This window comes from Schistocerca nitens, chromosome 2 (genome assembly GCF_023898315.1).
Source record: "Schistocerca nitens isolate TAMUIC-IGC-003100 chromosome 2, iqSchNite1.1, whole genome shotgun sequence".
In the NCBI taxonomy this organism is placed as follows: Eukaryota; Metazoa; Arthropoda; class Insecta; order Orthoptera; family Acrididae; genus Schistocerca; species Schistocerca nitens.
The window spans coordinates 519,390,442-519,410,479 of record NC_064615.1 but is presented as its reverse complement, the minus strand read 5'-3'; the positions used below and the strand labels follow the sequence as shown (position 1 = coordinate 519,410,479).

The following is a 20,038-nucleotide window of genomic DNA, read 5'->3' as shown; positions in this document are numbered from 1 at the left end:
AAGGGAAAAGTTAAAACTCCTCAAAATATTAGCAAAAATCCATGTAACTGGCATATATGATGAAAATCGCAATACACTTCAATACTTTGTATAATATTTGTCTAAGTGAAAGAAATTAAATGTACAATACAATGTTTATAGAATAATTTGTGGTATGGACTTCATCAGTTCTTAAAAAATCATAGATGTGTAACAGCAAGCAAAAGCTCATCAAAAAATTCAAATTGATATCTGGGTACAAGGCAATAGTGCTGTTTTCCGATATGCCACAACCACAAATTATATGCTCAAAACAAGTATTTTTTAGAGATCGTCCTTTGTGCTCACCCAGGGAAAAAGCAAAAATTGATGAACATGTTGTATTAAACCAAAAACATCACAGCAGCTAACAGTCAAACCATAAGCACAACTGCGGACATCTTCTTAATGACATACTTTGTCAACATTGCTGTTTTTGTTTAAAGCTTTCCTTACACACCATACTTCATATGCTCACCAATGTTTAGGTGTTATTTTAGGCTTCACAAGGGCTATGAATTTATGGTGTAGAACCGTGAAAAATGTAATATCGCAGAACGTAAAATCGAAGTTCCACTGCATTCTCATACTATACATACAATTTTAATGTTTTTTAGCAGCACTAATGAGTGTTAAGTTAAGCAAATCATATTTACTGTGTTTATACAAGATTATCACTCAGCGCTGAATGAGAATAATTAACTGACATAAATGAAAAGCTAAGGGTTAAACTTTATTATCAGGCATGTCAATGATGAACCGCCAGTCAGGTGAGCAATACCAGTTTATTGATTATTTATTTTTTGTGGAATCTCATTGGTTATTATCTTATTCTCCAGGTATCATATGTCAAACATCAATGCAAAATGCTTCAAACCTTTCTGGAGATTCACTGCTGAAAAAGATGAGTTATAGTGGCACCAACATTTTAAACAATTATTCACTGAGGAAAGTCATTTGTTCTTTTAATATCAAATGTCTTGTGAATGGATATGAACAGAAACAGTGCAACGATATTTTCAAATTGTGAACGGTAAGACAAGAAGCATCTTCTCAAACGAAAATTATGTAGACAGGTGCACATGTGTACTCACCTTGTTGGTGCATGCTCCACTGCAGTAACCAGCTGTTCTATATGCTGGTTGTCCAGGTGGTATAACATGAAGTGGTGTTATTGTAATACCACTTACAAGAATTCCACCATCATAATGGCGTAACTGGTCAGTGTGGAAAACACGAACTCCAGAACTGTCACGACCTGCAGTTCAGAACCAGTGATTGCAGTTAACTTTGTGATGTATTTCTTTTTTTTCCCAAAATGTCAAATTACACATAGAAACAAATAAGAAAAATGTTCAGTCACTGGTCAACCAACACATTAATACTACAAGCCTAATGGCATGTATGCACCTTCAGCACAGTTATAATTATGACACGTCTTCGATATGAGACCAAAAGTATATGTTATATGAATGCCCATGGCTAAGCACAAGTTACAAATCCCTTTTTATATGGGGAAGTGGTTATAATCAATGCAAGCAATCAGTAATAATACCAACATAGGCCACAACTTTCATGCTGTTTTTTGTAACAGTAACAGGTCATTCTAGGAAAAATATTGTGATCATTAGGCTGTAAAGATACTTAACAGCCATCTCCTTGTAAGGTAGAGTAGCTTGACCACTAATGGCAAGAGGGAACAGAAAGTGTGAATCATTTCCACTGTCCACGATTCAATCATAATGTTTCTGTGAATATAGTTGATGTGTCTAAATCTGTGACAAGACATATACAGGCCATTATGTTGCACTGTTACTTTTGCAATAACATGCAATGAATTGCCCATTCTAAAATACTTTGAGCTTTCACAGAACTGTACTCCAGTGTCAGTCTCACCATACATTGCCATATATTCAGTCTGATACAGCAGGCATGCCTCCAACATCTGTATTCTTGGATGATAGGTGTGTCCTTTAATGGTCCCACCCTCATTTGTGCACTATCAATAGGAATTTCTGAGCATTGGTATTAAATAAATAGCACTTTATCTGGGCACTCTTTTACAACTACTGGTTCAAACCAATACCTCTTTGTCGAAGTCACTTAAATCAGAAGGTTTCACCACTCTTTGCACACTGAATAAGCAAATGATTCTGTTGTATCCATAACAACTAGTATTTGCTTCATATCATGTCGCATACCTTTTATATGACCTGTATGGATCATCCCACAAGAGGAAGCTAATCACTGTGCCCTTGCTAGAATGCAGTGGCAGCTGCTATGCAAGAGCACAAGAGCATGTGAACACCCTAACTTCTGACATTTGCAGATTTATTCATTATTTTTCTCTGAATGCTGTTAAACGTAATGTAGATGCAGTAATCTGAAATATAGGACACTTAAATCTACCATGCTGTGCTGCACTGCTACTCCTCTAGACTACATGAAACTTGGCATCAGGATCGCAAGCACACCTTCAGTTGTGCATGTTTTAAGGTACTTTTGCGCATGCGCTACTGGCATGATGTAATTGCCTTATGGGTCAAATACATACAGATTTGATAAACTACGGGCACAGTTCACAAGATGTATATCCCCGTTTGCTTGGCATAAATGCCACTAGATGATAGCACATTCCTCAGGTACACCAATTCACTCATTATATCATAAAATTAGATAAGACATCAGTGTACATCATAGATGGAAAAACCAACACCTATTTTGTGGATTTCCGAATGTGTTATAGTATATTTAACTTGTGGATTTTATTATATATTGTTTCTCATCAATGAAAAGGATATAAACCTTTCTTCGAAATACAATGATGGAGAATAGGCTCTTGGCATTCGCAATGCTTGCAGTTGAGAGAGAGATGGGAGTGATACTAAATACTTCAATCATAGTATGATCGCAACATTTGCACAATTTTAAAATAGATGAATGGCTTTACTATATAAACTTGCAGTGTTAATCATGCTGCAGTATAGTTTCCTCTATTTAAGGTGTACCTACAGTGCAGCGTAACATGTACTAACGTTAACTTTTATGTGGACTATAGGGAAGGACAGAATATTTCATAAGGGGAAATCATGTTATTTTCCTGCCTCAGAAAATGAGACTTGGTGAGAGATAATACTTTAGCAATACAGTGTTAATGTTTGGCTGATGAGACTGAGAGTAGCAAAAGCTTCAAATTATGTCATTCTTGCCCTAAGCTGTACTTTACTGTGTACAAAACAACAAAATTCCACAAAACCAATTCTTTCTTTTGTCAGAGAAGGTATGCTATTATTATTATTATTATTATTGGAAGTAGCTGCAGTTGTATAAAATTGTTCAAATCATAACTGTTATACTGCATATGATATTTCACACTTCCATCCTAATTTTAATGTAAAAATTTATGAACACCAAAAATGTATACTAACGAGCTGCCATAGTCAGAATGTTTGGCAGAAGTACAATTAATGATACATAGAAGACGGGAATAAACAAGTTCATACCAACAGTAGGACACAATGAGACAAATTCTGCTGAATGATTAAACAGAGTACTGTTCCAAAAAGGTTATTGCTGCAAAGGTTATGTTAAAGTAACTCAGGAATGAAAATGTATTATTACTTTTCCTATCCATGGCTAACAGCATTTCTATGAAAATACTTTTTTCCCTTCACCTTTTCTTTTCCTTCACCCTTCTTCCCTCCCCTTCAACCCTTCTGGCAGAAGAAGGAACCACTGGCTCCAAAAACTTACCCATTACAACAGTCTTTTCTGTGCGTCTTCTGCCACCACTTGGTACGTAGATTTTTTAATCCATCAAATTAAATAATTTTGTCAATAATTGATTGTTTTCTTTGTTGTACCAAAATATTAAGACATACAAGGTGAGTTATGTAAGATACGACACCCCTTTTATTTCTTAAATGGTTCCAAACACTGAAATGAAGTCTTCTACAATTGATAGTATGCTGAAACACACCATTATATGCAGCAAGAGATGACTTTGCTACTAAGATAAAAACTCATCTCCTTTATGACACAGAGACAGGGTCAGCCACAATTTTTTTATGTGGAACTATGACATATGCTAGCTTCTTGTGTATCAGATGAGGCTTCTGAAAATTGTTTCAAATGTATGTACGTCTCCAGGTTTCTGTGGAAACAACTACAGTTTTGTCAGGCAGTTTTCCATTTAACCGTCCCCGTCACTACTTACTTGTCAAAGCCCAAACAGAAACATTCACAATGATAAACAGTCCTATTCACAAAAAAATAGAAACTTCAGTATTCACTTTCATAGATTTGAAAATAATAATAATAATACCTGATGTGTCTTTGCCTGAAGGCTTCTTAAAGGTAAAACACCTGCTGTCGAAAAAATGCATCTATAGATACAACTCAACATTGTAATTAGATGGAATACACTTTAAATAAACTAAACATCTTAAACAGAATAACTGACAACAGGGCATCCACAAAATATATACTTTTTTTAATGAATTGTAGTTTCACACTTTACTTAAGCATTTGCTCAAATTGTTTACCATCATCTGCAAAGCACATTAGCAATCGCCATTCAGGAGATAGATGAATAGATGAAAGTACTTTGGATGATATACCACTGCATGCTGTAGCAAAACAACAACACACATCATCTGGCGTGGTGGGGGCTTCATGATAGACTACATCTTTCAGTACTCCCCACAGAAGGAAATCAAGAGGAGTCTAATGAGGGGACATGGTTAGCCACTGAAGTGCACCATTCCTTCCTATCCAATGGCCAGGAAACTTTTCATTTGATATTTGTGGTACAACAGTGGAAGAGTGAGGCAGGCAACAATCATGTAGGAACTAGATACACCATAGCTTATCCAGTGGTACTTCTTCTAGAAGAAGAGATGGAATGCTAATAAGAAAGTGCATATGGGTTTCCATTTAATTCCCCTGAGATGAAGTAAGGCCCACAATGGAATTTCCTCTGATGCCACAACATATGTTTACACTTCACGCAATGAAAGGTGTCTCATGTCAACATTACCTTTGTTCCATTGGAACAACAAACTTGGTAGTGCATCTAAGAATTACATCTCAATGTACAAACTAACATAATGTAATCGAGACAGTATTTGGAACAATACATGTAAGAAACTTTTTTCATGTAATGCTAGTACGTTCTATTTCTGTGTTTCCCATGATTAATGTGATTAAGAAGCAAAATTGAAAATTATCTCTAACATGGAAATAAGGCATTTCTGGACCTGTGTTCATATAACACATTTTATTCCTCTATGTGTGAGGAATGTTTCCTGAAAGTATGGCCATACCTTTTTGTTACACCCTTTCTAGGCATCATTTGTTATTCATTATAGCCTAAACCATGAAGAATAAAATTTAATTTTATCCATTACACATGTTAAGCCAAACTCTTGTGACTGAATAAACTGAAATGGTAAAAGTCATCACTAGCAAATGATAAATTTACAGTTTTATTTGTTTTATATACTAACCTGTATGGAATGATGGGTTGTCATAGTGGACCTCAAGCATAAAATAAGAAGAATCAGAAAGTGGCAAACCAACATGTTGTGGTAGTAGCTCTCCTAAAACAAAAAATAAAGGTGTTTAATTGTAATTTTGAGACAAAGTAACAACAGAAAAATAAGGTACGCAATTAGGAAACATCGCTAACACTGATTTTGGAAAATACTTCATGCTTGACGAAAAGCTTTCAGGTTAGCGACCAAGTGATAACGTTGAAAAACCATGATGTTTCAACATATATCACACTCATCATCTTCTGACAAAAGTGTCAGGACACTGTGAATGTCCTCTTCCCACATCATTTAGGGTAAATGCCAGAAAGATTCTTGAACAACGTCATAGCTGGTCATCTGTTCTATCCTCGTTAAACACATATTTAAGTATTTATATCTTTTTAAATATGACTAAGCTCTTCCGTATATTAAACTGACAAGTCCAGTTTCATAATAAAAGTCATAAGTGGAAAAATAAATTAATTTTGTAATTACTAACAGTCTCATATAAAACTAATAGACTCAAATACATCAAAAGATAAACCTTGCTATATTTTTCTTTAGAAGTACTTGAGGCTCAAATTTAAGCAGGCCATTTTTAAAATTATTATTTTCTGCTGTCTGTTTTATGTGTAATGCTCTGTCATCTTGAATTTTCCTATAGCTTGAGGTTGAAGCAGAATATCAGTCGAAGAACAAAATGTGTGCCAGTCAACTATTTCAAACTGAAAACCATTTCAAATGGGTATCTTCTCCAACAGAATATTGCATGAATGTACCATATTTACCTGAGTATATGATGATCCTGGATATAGATGACACCCTTTTTTTTAAGAATCTCCTTGAGAAAAATGTATTTTTTAATATATTCTAACCAATTAAAATTACAAACTTTTATTAAAATAACTTGTCTACCTAAGAAGTTACCATTACACCTATCCTAAACTCATCCCTTTTATTTGATGTCTACGGTTGAAACTAGAAGAAGAAATAATATAAACAAAAAGAAATTGTTTACATTAATTTTTATCTTCACTAAATAAAATATGGCGTTTCAGTTTATCTTCACTGCCTCTTTTGCTTAGCCTGTCCTCTGTGGCACCATTACTTTTAACCATCATCATTGTCATCATCCTAACAGGGCAGCTGTGAATCTTATATCTTCACTGTCATAAATACGAGGTGCATTCAAGTTCTAAGGCCTCCGATTTTTTTTCTCCGGACTGGAAAGAGATAGAAACATGCGCAATGTTTTAAAATGGGGCCGTGTTCATTGTCAATACGTCCCAGAGATGGCAGCACTGTACAGCAGATGGAATTTTACTGCCAGCGGCGAGAATGAGAACTGTTTTAAATACTTAAAATGGCGACATTTTCCTTACTTGAACAGCGTGCAATCATTCGTTTTCTGAATTTGCGTGGTGTGAAACCAATTGAAATTCATCGACAGTTGAAGGAGACATGTGGTGACGGAGTTATGGATGTGTCGAAAGTGCGTTCGTGAGTGCGACAGTTTAATGAAGGCAGAACATCGTGTGACAACAAACTGAAACAATCTCAGGCTCGCACAAGCCGGTCTGACGACACGATCGAGAAAGTGGAGAGAATTGTTTTGGGGGATCGCCGAGTGACTGTTGAACAGATCGCCTCCAGAGTTGGCATTTTTGTGGGTTCTGTCCACACAATCCCGCATGACGACCTGAAAATGCGAATAGTGTCACCCAGGTGGATGCCACGAATGCTGACGGACGACGACACGGCTGCCCGTGTGGCATGTTGCCGAGCAATGTTGACGCGCAGCGACAGCAGGAATGGGACTTTCTTTTCTTCGGTTGTGACAATGGATGAGACGTGGATGCCATTTTTCAATCCAGAAACAAAGTGTCAGTCAGCTCAATGGAAGCACACAGATCACTGCCACCAAAAAAATTTCGGGTAACAGCCAGTGCTCAAAAAATGATGGTGTCCATGTTCTGGGACAGCGAGGGCGTAATCCTTACCCATTGCGTTCCAAAGGGCACTACGGTAACAGGTGCATGCTACGAAAATGTTTTGAAGAACAAATTCCTTCCTGCACTGCAACAAAAACGTCCGGGAAGGGCTGCGCGTGTGCTGTATCACCGAGACAACGCACCCGCACATCGAGCTAACGTTACGCAACAGTTTCTTCGTGATAACAACTTTGAAGTGATTCCTCGTGCTCCCTACTCACCTGACCTGGCTCCTAGTGACTTTTGGCTTTTTCCAACAATGAAAGACACTCTCCGTGGCCGCACATTCACCAGCCGTGCTGCTATTGCCTCAGCGATTTTCCAGTGGTCAAAACAGACTCCTAAAGAAGCCTTCGCCGCTGCCATGGAATCATGGTGTCAGCGTTGTTTTAAAATGTGTACGTCTGCAGGGCGATTACGTCGAGAAGTAACACCAGTTTCATCGATTTCGGGTGAGTAGTTAACTAGAAAAAAAATCGGAGGCCTTAGAACTTGAATGCACCTCGTACTTGGCTATTTCTTTTGAAAATATTACGATTTAGTTTTTTTACCACACAGAGGATTTTGCTTCTACTCTGAAGTGAGAATGTTATGTCCTTTGCTAGCAAAACCGGCGGTGTAGGGCCAGCAGCTGACACACTCCCTATCATTTGTATCACCCCTTACAGTGGGCATCGACAATGTTACTTCATGAAACACACAAGTACGCCACCGTCCCCAGTCTAGACTTTTAGCATCTCCTGAAGGAATGTATGCTATTGTTGAATAATTGGCCTATTTTAAAGAAATTTCAATTCCAAGTACAAATGAATTCAGGCAAATTGCAGTTTAAACTTAGTACACAGAATACATTTTTGGGTTCAGGCAGATTGCAGTCTAAACTTGGTGCATGTTTGTAAAAAGCCAAAGTACACAGTATACATTTCCACAGTTGGTTGCATGACAAAATATGCTGCCCACTCACCCCCCCCCCCTCCACACACACACACACACACACTCACCACAGTTCTCAACCAAGCTAGGTCACTGTTCCTCCACCAACTTTCCGTGGTGCTGTGCTTGAGCAACAGTGAAATACACTCCTGGAAATTGAAATAAGAACACCGTGAATTCATTGTCCCAGGAAGGGGAAACTTTATTGACACATTCCTGGGGTCAGATACATCACATGATCACACTGACAGAACCACAGGCACATAGACACAGGCAACAGAGCATGCACAATGTCGGCACTAGTACAGTGTATATCCACCTTTCGCAGCAATGCAGGCTGCTATTCTCCCATGGAGACGATCGTAGAGATGCTGGATGTAGTCCTGTGGAACGGCTTACCATGCCATTTCCACCTGGCGCCTCAGTTGGACCAGCGTTCGTGCTGGACGTGCAGACCGCGTGAGACGACGCTTCATCCAGTCCCAAACATGCTCAATGGGGGACAGATCCGGAGATCTTGCTGGCCAGGGTAGTTGACTTACACCTTCTAGAGCACGTTGGGTGGCACGGGATACATGCGGACGTGCATTGTCCTGTTGGAACAGCAAGTTCCCTTGCCGGTCTAGGAATGGTAGAACGATGGGTTCGATGACGGTTTGGATGTACCGTGCACTATTCAGTGTCCCCTCGACGATCACCAGTAGTGTACGGCCAGTGTAGGAGATCGCTCCCCACACCATGATGCCGGGTGTTGGCCCTGTGTGCCTCGGTCGTATGCAGTCCTGATTGTGGCGCTCACCTGCACGGCGCCAAACACGCATACGACCATCATTGGCACCAAGGCAGAAGCGACTCTCATCGCTGAAGACGACACGTCTCCATTCGTCCCTCCATTCACGCCTGTCGCGACACCTCTGGAGGCGGGCTGCACGATGTTGGGGCGTGAGCGGAAGACGGCCTAACGGTGTGCGGGACCGTAGCCCAGCTTCATGGAGACGGTTGCGAATGGTCCTCGCCGATACCCCAGGAGCAACAGTGTCCCTAATTTGCTGGGAAGTGGCGGTGCGGTCCCCTACGGCACTGCGTAGGATCCTACGGTCTTGGCGTGCATCCGTGCATCGCTGCGGTCCGGTCCCAGGTCGACGGGCACGTGCACCTTCCGCCGACCACTGGCGACAACATCGATGTACTGTGGAGACCTCACGCCCCATGTGTTGAGCAATTCGGTGGTACATCCACCCGGCCTCCCGCATGCCCACTATACGCCCTCGCTCAAAGTCCGTCAACTGCACATACAGTTCACGTCCACGCTGTCGCGGCATGCTACCAGTGTTAAAGACTGCGATGGAGCTCCGTATGCCACGGCAAACTGGCTGACACTGACGGCGGCGGTGCACAAATGCTGCGCAGCTAGCGCCATTCGACGGCCAACACCGCAGTTCCTGGTGTGTCCGCTGTGCCGTGCGTGTGATCATTGCTTGTACAGCCCTCTCGCAGTGTCCGGAGCAAGTATGGTGGGTCTGACACACCGGTGTCAATGTGTTCTTTTTTCCATTTCCAGGAGTGTATGTATGGCAATATCTTCTTGGGTGCAGGTCATACGTAACAGCAGCAGCTAATATGTAAATAAAGGATCACAATCATGATGCAGTCCAATTTTCAAACTTTTGCTCATCCCACACTCTAGTGCCATCTGTTAGTACTATCTCCACAATGGGTCTTTCTGGTATAATCTATTCTTGCAATATCAACTGCAGTCAGTTTAATGTGATATGTTTCATTTTTTAGACACTTAGTTCTGGAGTAATTGTCTTTTTCGTTTCAACTGAACATCACCTTCTTGTTCTAAAGCACATTAAAAGCTGGTAACACTTTCTTTCATTATTCTAATACGTGAACAGTGTACCGAATTTTCATTTGCAACACACTTCTTAAATCATTAGTTTCTCGTAACCAAATAAAATATTGACTTGAGTTAAGAATTGAGTAACAGTTTTTGAAGAACAAGATTTTCACCTCTGAATGTTACCTTTACTTAAAAAGCAGCATAAATGTATGTATACAGTAGCCACACACGTATGAGAAATTCTACTACAAACCTATTCAAACACAACAAAATCTGTAAGTTGATAGAATTTAATGCTATTTCCTCCTGTGGTCCACAAAACTGTCAATTTTTTGAGTAGAGTATTAGATTGTTGTAATGCCTAGTTCACAGTTTCTTACATATCCATCCACTGCACTAGTGCTGTGAGTCAAATGTCACGTGATTGATCAAACAAGATCGACAAATCTCAGGCCTATTCAAACAGAAGTATTGTCTGCTAAGCTCTACCCTTCAGAAATCTTCAAAATAAATTTTTATGAAACCTCAATAGACAAGGCCTCATCTTTCAATGTAAGACGACCCTATATTAAACTATTAAACAGTGTAAAAACGTTTACTTCAGCAACAACAGTTTTATGTGCAAATATAGATTGACCCTGTATTTTTCAATTGATGAATTTGGGAAAAACCCTTGTCTTATAATCAGGTAGATAAGGTATTTGATTTATATGCTACAATGGTTGTCCCAAAGGAATGCTGTCTCCATAGTGTTGTCACAGCCTTTGTAGTAATGTCTTTCTCATGATGTTATCAAAACCACAATGATACACAAATCACATTATGTTAGAAGGCACCTCTGTGCAGACAGAGGATGACAGAGAAGTGTGGAGGGGATGCAGTTGGCTTGCACATAACAGGACTAAGGAGGTAAACACTTTCTACACTTGCCAAGCCTTACAAAGTATAGACAGTACTGAATGAAATTGCTTTGGCACTGAAGTACGACCACAGAGATCTGGTGGAGAACATTTATCACAGCTTCACAGCAAGGCATGCCCAGGAAGAATGAATGTTATTTTCTGCCAGGTGTTCGTAGTTGGGAATCTCCAGAATGGTTTAAAAGTGGGCCACATTCTGATGTGATATGCTTTATTACTACTGGTGGAATGTAATTACAAATCGGTAGTAGTTGGTTCAGCATGATTAAGTATAATTACAAATATAGAAAAATGAAAAGTTTTACTGCAGCTTAATCAACACTATCTGTACCTGTTGATCCTATTGCCCATGTTACAATTGGTGTAAGGCAGTGTTCCCACGGACGAGGCATTTCAGGTCCATAACATGGAGCACCCTTCTGGTGGACATATGCATCCAAATTTCCAGCCTTAACTCCACACTCATATAAAAGCATATGATGCACCAAATGCTCAGTACCAGGAGTCAGAATAGGTTCATACTGAAACAGTAATTGTAAATCCGTTAGACACATTTGAAAAATCTCAAGGCACACAATATTTCTTACTTGAGAACAAAGTGTTTACATATTAATGCAGTCGGTACACTAAAGTTTTTTGTTCACACTTTTTAATTAACTCCCACATCTTTTCCCAGAACTTATATTTCCTGCAAACTACTTACCAGGGAACTACATCTGCATTTGGTTTCCTATACTAGCACTTACTGTGTGCTACAGCATATCAGATGGGATATATATCTGTACCTACTATGCATACCCTTTGATATCTTGAGACAATGAAGCACAGAAATACAAAAAAAGCTGACACATTCAAACAGATACATGTACTGCAGAATGTTTTTATCCCCCATATTATTCAATATGTACATTAAGTGAGCAGTAAAGGAACCGAGAAGATTTTTGGGAAGTGAATTAAAGCTCTAGAAGAAGGAAAAAATGTATTGTTTGTCAAAAACAGTTAAGTTACATCAGACAGCAAAAGACTTCTTGGAAGATCAGTTGAAGGAAATGCGTAATGTCTTAAAACGAGGTTATAAAAAATAGCAACAAAAGTAAAACAATGTTAATGGAGTGTAGTTGGATTAAATCAGGTGGTTCTGACAGAATTAGATTAAGAAATGAGACAATAAATTAGCTTTCCTATTTGGGGAGAAAAATGAACTGCATGACAAAACAAGCACACAGAAGGGAAAGAGGAAACAAAATGAAATTTCAGGGGTTGAGAGGTTAGGTGATGCTATTTCAGTGATTGCAAAATTAAGTGAAATTTACAAAGAACTTGGCAGTATGAGCCCATTGTCTGTATGAAGTGACAACCCCTCTGGTCTGGATGCATGCACGGATTTGGTTGGTAACACAGAAACGCAGTGTCATAACGCCATTGTATCCTCTACTGAGGCAAGCTGGTCCATAACCACTGATATTGTGGATACCGTAATTTATGGACAATAAGACCACTATTTTCTTCGAAAAATTGCATCCAAAATTCAGGTGAGTCTTGTAGTCAAAACTGATATTAAAATATCCAGTGCTTGATTTAAAATTCCTGCTAGTGTTAAAAATGGCTATATATACAATGCCAGGTGAAGCCTATCCATATCTGTCAACAATGAATTCAATTGGCAGCATCAGTGCACTGATGTGACGAACATGAGTTGCTAACACTGCCTCCCACCCACTCCACCATCACAAATCCAGAACACTGTCTAGCCTATCATGTGTCACTGCAGTCTATGGTACCAGTGAACTTGAACTGAAAGTGATTTGAGTTATTGGTAACATTACAATACTTCTGTTAGCAGGTAGTTTCGTAGAGGAAAAAATAAAAGGTATTCATATGGTGTGAGCTGTAAATTGAAAGTAACAGCATATGCAGCAGAACGTGGAAACAGAGCAGATGAATGGCATTTTGGCCCTCCACCAACTGAAAAAACCATTTGTGATTGGTGGTCCAGCAAAGAAACACTGAAAAAAATGAAGACTAAATGTACAAATAGAGGACTGAAGGCAAAGTGGCCAAAACTAGAAGATGATGATTTTCAGGGATTTTAAGGGTCACTTTGCTTTTATAAACTAAGAGTTTTTTAGCCTGGCTTTGTAATCGAATAATAAAAATGGTAAAAATGTTAATTAAAAAACTGTTTAGAAATTAAGGTGAGCCTTATAGTCCGTAGCATCGTAGACTGGCACTGAGATGGACTTCATGTCCGAGCTGGCCCCACACATGTTCTATCAAGGACAGATGTGGGGCATTTGCTGGTCACAAGACTAGTTCAGCATCATGCAAGTAGTTCATAGAGGCTTGTGCCATGAGCAGACATGGACTGTACTGTTGGAAAGTGGCACAACGATATGGTTGCACAAGCGGTAACACATTAAGATGCAGCATGTCCCTGACTTACTGTCAGGAGTTCCCTCAATCACTACGAGCCGTGTAGCCGATGGGTCCCGTGCCGTGGAACCAATACTAACACTGCTGCGCATCTATAAAACAACGGAAGAATATGCTCCCTCACCAAATCACCACCATACTCACTGACGAAGGTCATCTGGTGTAGTGCAAACTGCAGTTCGTCGTTGAACACAATGTGACATCATCAGTAGTCCATTTTCCCAGTCATAGCACCACTCCAAACCCAAATATTTGTATTGTTGTGTTAACATAGCCTACGCATAGGACAGTAATTCTATAGTCTGGCTGCTCCTAGTTTCTTGGTTGGTTGGTTTGGGGAAGGAGACCAGACAGCGAGGTCATCGGTCTCATCGGATTAGGGAAGGATGGGGAAGGAAGTCGGCCGTGCCCTTTGAAAGGAACCATCCCGGCATTTGCCTGGAGTGATTTAGGGAAATCATGGAAAACCTAAATCAGGATGGCCGGACGCGGGATTGAACCGTCGTCCTCCCGAATGCGAGTCCAGTGTCTAACCACTGCGCCACCTCTCTCGGTCCTAGTTTCTGATCAGTGTGGTGGGATGATACAGAATGCTGCAGGGAACACTGTTCTTAGATGGCAGGTTCATAAGCAAAGGGGATACAATGTACTTGGTGCATAATGGGTGATCTTCCCTTGTGGTGGTCAGATATTGTCACCCGTAACCTTGATTAAGAGTACACCTGCCATCACTTTCCCATGCAGTCTAACATTGATCAACTCTCACCTCTGAATAACCCACAAATCTGGATATTGCATGATTCAACAAGCCACAAAATGGAGACTCCTTTCAAACTCTGCCATTGATAATAATATTGTCTCAAATGAGTATGCAGCATATTCATGTCCTTTACTGTAGCCATTCAACATCTGATGCTGTTTATGCCACTTGTGTACCCTTACATGCCTGGTAACAACGCCAATAATGAACAACACTAATGCTCTGTGGTGGTCACTATCTGTCACAGATCATTGTAACTCTAATCATTTACATATCTGTCAATGAGGTGTATGTGTATGAAGTTACACTGACATCTGACCATGTCTTGTGCATGCTTAACTTTTTTGTCAGGCAGTGTAACCAACATTGGCTGAAGTACAGAGGGAGATTGGCAATAGAAAGAAAAGCAATGCTGAAAGAGAGAGTATTTTAATATCTAATTTAAATTTAAGTGTTAAGAAATATTTTCGGAAAGCATTTGTCTGTAATATAGAGTTACGTGGCAGTGAAACACGCATAATAAGGAGTATGAATTGGATTGGTAAGAAAAGAAGTTCACTGCATAATTTGAATAAAAAAGGACTGGTTGACAGGCCACATTCTAAGGTATAAAGACCAGATGATCTGATAACGGAGGTCTGTTTTGGGGGGTAAAAATAATAGAGGTAGCCTAAGGCTTGACTACAGCAAGCAGGTTCAAGTGTCACTACAGATATACACAGGATAGACAAGTGTGGAAAGCTGCTTCAAGCCAGTCCTTGTACTGAAGATAGCAGCAGCAGCAGCAGCAACAACAGTAAAATCAAAATTTTTGAGATCTGGTAATAAGGCTTTTGAAAATGCTAATTCTGAAATATTTATGTTATTACTGATAATTCAGTCATGTATAACACAGCTTTCAATTTTAAGTGTTATTGCTCATTAACACTAATGGTTTTATTTGTGTGTGGTTATTGCATATATTTCTCAGTTTATTCTGGCCATTTAAACACATGCATATCTAAGTTTTTTGATACTGAAATTCCAAATATCTATTTCCACTAAAAAGTGTGGTATCCATTTCTGTGGTGATACACAGCTTTCTTCATATATACCATTTTTTTAATAAGTTACTGGGAGATGAAGGAGATATCTTTGTAAGTGACTGGCTGTTGTAGAATCAAATCTTATACAAGTCAACATTTCATTTATTTTGTCTTTCTACATACCAGTATTACACTGGATCCAAGTATCTGAGATAGGGCAAATTAATTTTAATGCCTAATAAATAAACTAAAGTTGAATATGATGCCCCATGATTTTGGAAGAAATGTCAGATTCAGAAGTACTGGGATGGACATTCAAAAAAGAATTCAAACTTATTTTGGAAGTTTATGTAACTGATGGCCAAGCAAAAATTGTCTGCATGAGGTATCAATGTGATTATTTTGCCTGGAGTCATAAACGTGTTTTCATCAACATTACCTATAACAACAATTTGCAGATTTTGGTTTTCCCACATAGATGAAACAATGATAGTAGAGTACCCAGCTGTGAGAATTACCTATGACTTACTGGCTACAAACTGAAAGAAATCCATTGGTCAAAGGAAAAAAAAAACTGATTTCATGAAATTTTTACTACTACAATGTGTCAAAACTCCACAAGTATTTTGATCTGACAATGTTGGAACATTTGTATACCTCCAACTTATAACCATAAAGGATCATAGAATATCTTTTGTGTGAAGTTCTGTCCATGAGAATGGGAAAAAAAAAGCCCTGTAAATTAATGTCATCTATTCTGACTTAAAGATGTAACTCTTATACAACACATATTATCTCACAATATTCGTGTAACTATGGATGGCAGAAGGTACATAGAAATACACCAGAAAGTTGTAAATGTTGTGGCATAATCAGTAGCTAGGGTCTGAAGAATATAGACAGTTATTTGCTTAGTACAATGCAAAAAAAAGGAGGTAGACACACACTGAAAACAGCTGCATACTCACTCCAATAATATGATGCTTAGTTCTGACTGGTGGAGCTTTAAATATCTTGCACTGGTATATGGTATCCATGTTGTCTGGTATAATGAACTGAAAAACAGTTTCATATTATCACTACCATTAGGCATTAAATACAAACATATTAATGGAGCCAATACTGTTTTAAAAATAATTATGAAGACATGCAGACTAATTTTTTAATCTATGTTAATAAATGCAACTTTTTGTAATGTTAGTGAAAAAATGCTTTCAAAATTATTTAAGTACCAGAAAGGAAAGCAACAAAGATTTCCTTCAAATTATGGAAAAATGTTGCCCCTAAAAAATTTCTTACATCTTTGAGAGTGACATCCCACTGTTGTGCATTAGGTCGTGGCAGCTCTGGTGGTACAATGAGATGCAAGCTACGAGTACCTCTGTTGGCTTTGTGACCTTGCAATCTGATTAACTTTCCTTCCACCATTTGGGGAGCCTCTTCATGCAGTGACCATATTACTCTTACTGTGTCACTCTACAATAAAAGATACATTAGTCAATATCAATAAAGTAATTTACACTGTAATAATAGTAAGTACAAATTAATGTAAGAAGGATATAAGGAACTTCGCAGTATCAAACAAACAACATTATGTTGTAGAAAGCATACAGAACTTTAAATAGCCTCTTCAGTGTTTGTCTAGCAAAAATAACTTGTGACTCAGTAAAGATGTGTAGTTTGCATTATTATTTGTATGAAAGAGGACATGTCAGTCACATCCAGTACCTGTCGAATATAACAAAATACAAATTGTATATTGCAGTCCTCTTTGACCCTGATGTGTAAGGTAATGAATAATAATGCCACTCATTAATACTCTGCATGTTGTTTATCAGTTCTGTACAACACCTTCACAACACACATACACTGTATAAATAACTTATTTCAACTAGATCATGCTGGAAATTTATGCCACTAGAATCTCAGTAAAATTATGAAAATACAATAAAATTTCATGTTTACACTGGCTCACGTATAAGAAAAAAATGCTGTGCCACGACGCCCTTTGCGTTTGCGAAGCATAAGCTTCATGATGTCTGTGACTGTGGAGGAAAAAAAAACAGTAGTTTTCAGGCCAACACAGCCACACTCAGAACAATGAGTGAATAGATGTTTAACTTTCCTCTTAGTTGTGTCCAGTTTAGTTAATGTTGACACTGTGAGGAATACACAGGTCCTCTACTGTCAATATTCAAACATCGCTGTCATGTACTCTCTCTGTCTTTTAAGTAGTGGTAAATTAACTTCTTGTCTCCGCTCTCTTATTAGAAAATAAAATCTGATGCATGGTAAATAAATAATACGACCTGACTTCTCCATTGAGTTCCTGTTTAAAGAACATGCGGGAAAATTGAGGTTATCTCCAGTTTCCTCTCATCTAAGTCGAAATCAGGAAGTTTCTAGTATCTAGTGATCTTAGCTTATATTAGGGGCAAACAATTACCCATCTTCACATCCATATAAAATCCAAAGTGATATACTTTAAAACCCTCTCTCAAGAAATTTACAAACTGAAATTCAGAATCTATTTTTCCTCTCTGTGGCAGAATAATTTGAATCCCTTGAATCCATTTCCTTATGGTCCTCCCAGCTCAGTTAAATTGTTGTCTTGCTTTTAACCCACAGTATCTTTGGGCTCTCCCTGTAACTTTATAATGTTTCTTGTTCAACCAGAAATCATTTCTACTTTACATTATCAAGCACATATCCATATTCTCATATTCTGGATTTACAGTGAAGCAGTAAGGGTCCCTCACTACACTCAGCAATATGTATATTAATACCACATAGATAAACTGCTCATTTAAAATAAAATACAAATATAATTTAAAGCTAAATCTGGAATCTAGGTGTTTCCTCTAATGTAGAGGATCTAAAAACAAGCCTGTGTCTCTTCAGATATGAAGGTGATGAGTAGTCCAATCCCCAGACAAGTATAATAATTTGATATAGGCAACCTGTCACTATTATCTAATTTTCTACATTATACTTAAGAATGTATTGAACACTTTGTATGAGATTCCTATCGGCCAATGCCTACGCCATATGAAAACCATTAAGAAGAAATACATACCCCCAAGATCATATCGTCCTTATCACAAGTGTCAAGTCTGCGGCGATAGCGGACTGTGGAGTGTGTGTCATTTCTGCTGCCACCCACCAAATAGTAGTCCTGTGAAGAGTCCAGATCTGGTGCAGTGTTGCGAGATGTCCCATGTAGATCCTAGAAGAGAAAACAAGTACACAAATAAATAACAGCACTTAATCTACAGTTATATGGCTTTTGAAGGGACTACCAGTGAAGTTACACAAGTTGTCCCTCCATGAGATACTGTGCAACTAGAATGGTACATTTTATGAAGAGATTACATGGACTGGGTTTCCCATAGACGTTGTTCTGCTGTGGTGTGGATGACAGGTGCATTGCAGTGTGGGAGTGAAATGGTGCAAGAACTGGAAACATACTCCAAAGTTGAAGTAAGCAGAACAATATAATTCTTAGGGGCAAAACTAAACTGCACAAAGATTCACAGAGAAATTCTGGCAGCATTTGGGCCAAACGCTACATCTATCCCCCAAATGTTACATCGTGTCCAGTCATAGTAAAATGGTCCACCAATTTGATCAAGGCCATATAGACGTTGGTGATGCTGATCGGGAAGACAGGCTATCAACATCAACCACAGACGACCATGTTCAGGCCATTGAAGAACTGATTCACAGCAACTGCAAATATTACAACAGTGAGGACATTCATACAGTCATTCTTGAATGGCTTTGTGACCTAGGGCCAGATTTCTATAGTTGAGGTACTGAATGATTGGTAGAACAAACTGACCATTGTTTGCAAAAGCTGGGTGAGTATATGGTGTCATGTACGTGAGAGACTTTGAACTGTAGTGAAGCATTCAATGAAAGTTACTTGGACTGCCATAATAATGTGTAACTTGCTTTTTGAAGTCTCCACATAGAAATATACAGAAATACATTTTACAACATGGCCCATATGACTACATTTATAATAAGAATAAAGATATACTCTATCAGCACAGAGCAGTATCATGTAATTAGATTGACTTCACTCTAAAGCAAAGAGAATAGAGAATAATGGTTCTTTCTTCTGTTACTAGAGACAGAAACCCACCTCTGTAGAAGAGTTTTTTAACACACACTGCACAGAGGACCTTGGCTCAAGAGGTAGCTGGTTTGAATCCTAGTGGTGGAAAATTTTCACTACCATTAGTTGTCCAGCAAGGTGAAGGTGAGATGGTGACAAAAGTTCCTGACCGCCAGATTTTTTTGCCAATGTCCTGCACTAAATTCCAGACTTCTTTACAGCATGTCATGAAGCAAAGTCATGTGACGCTGTTGACAGGGGTCCACCTGATGGATAAGGAAGTTAAGATCAGCAGAAACCCCTTTATCCATCACTGTCATCATCATTATCATGATAAAATCCAAACATGACAACAGCACACGATACACACATACATTACAGTACCTATACTTTGAACATAACTCACACACACTGCAAGGAAAGGGGCCATTGTATATAGGGGAAGAAATCCCTTTTCG

General features: G+C 38.7%; 1 protein-coding gene across 1 annotated transcript in view; it reads right to left on the bottom strand.

Moving 5' to 3' along the window:
• Window positions 1-20,038, bottom strand: part of LOC126236500 (MOXD1 homolog 1-like) — a 169,913-nt gene that overhangs the window by 32,395 nt on the left and 117,480 nt on the right. Inside the window, exons 2-7 of the mRNA XM_049945855.1 lie at window positions 18,537-18,686; window positions 16,760-16,936; window positions 16,429-16,515; window positions 11,574-11,763; window positions 5,526-5,618; window positions 1,113-1,276 (exon numbers count right to left, since the gene is read on the bottom strand). Coding sequence (XP_049801812.1) covers window positions 1,113-1,276; window positions 5,526-5,618; window positions 11,574-11,763; window positions 16,429-16,515; window positions 16,760-16,936; window positions 18,537-18,686 — 861 coding nt within the window. The remainder of the gene's footprint in view (window positions 1-1,112; window positions 1,277-5,525; window positions 5,619-11,573; window positions 11,764-16,428; window positions 16,516-16,759; window positions 16,937-18,536; window positions 18,687-20,038) is intronic.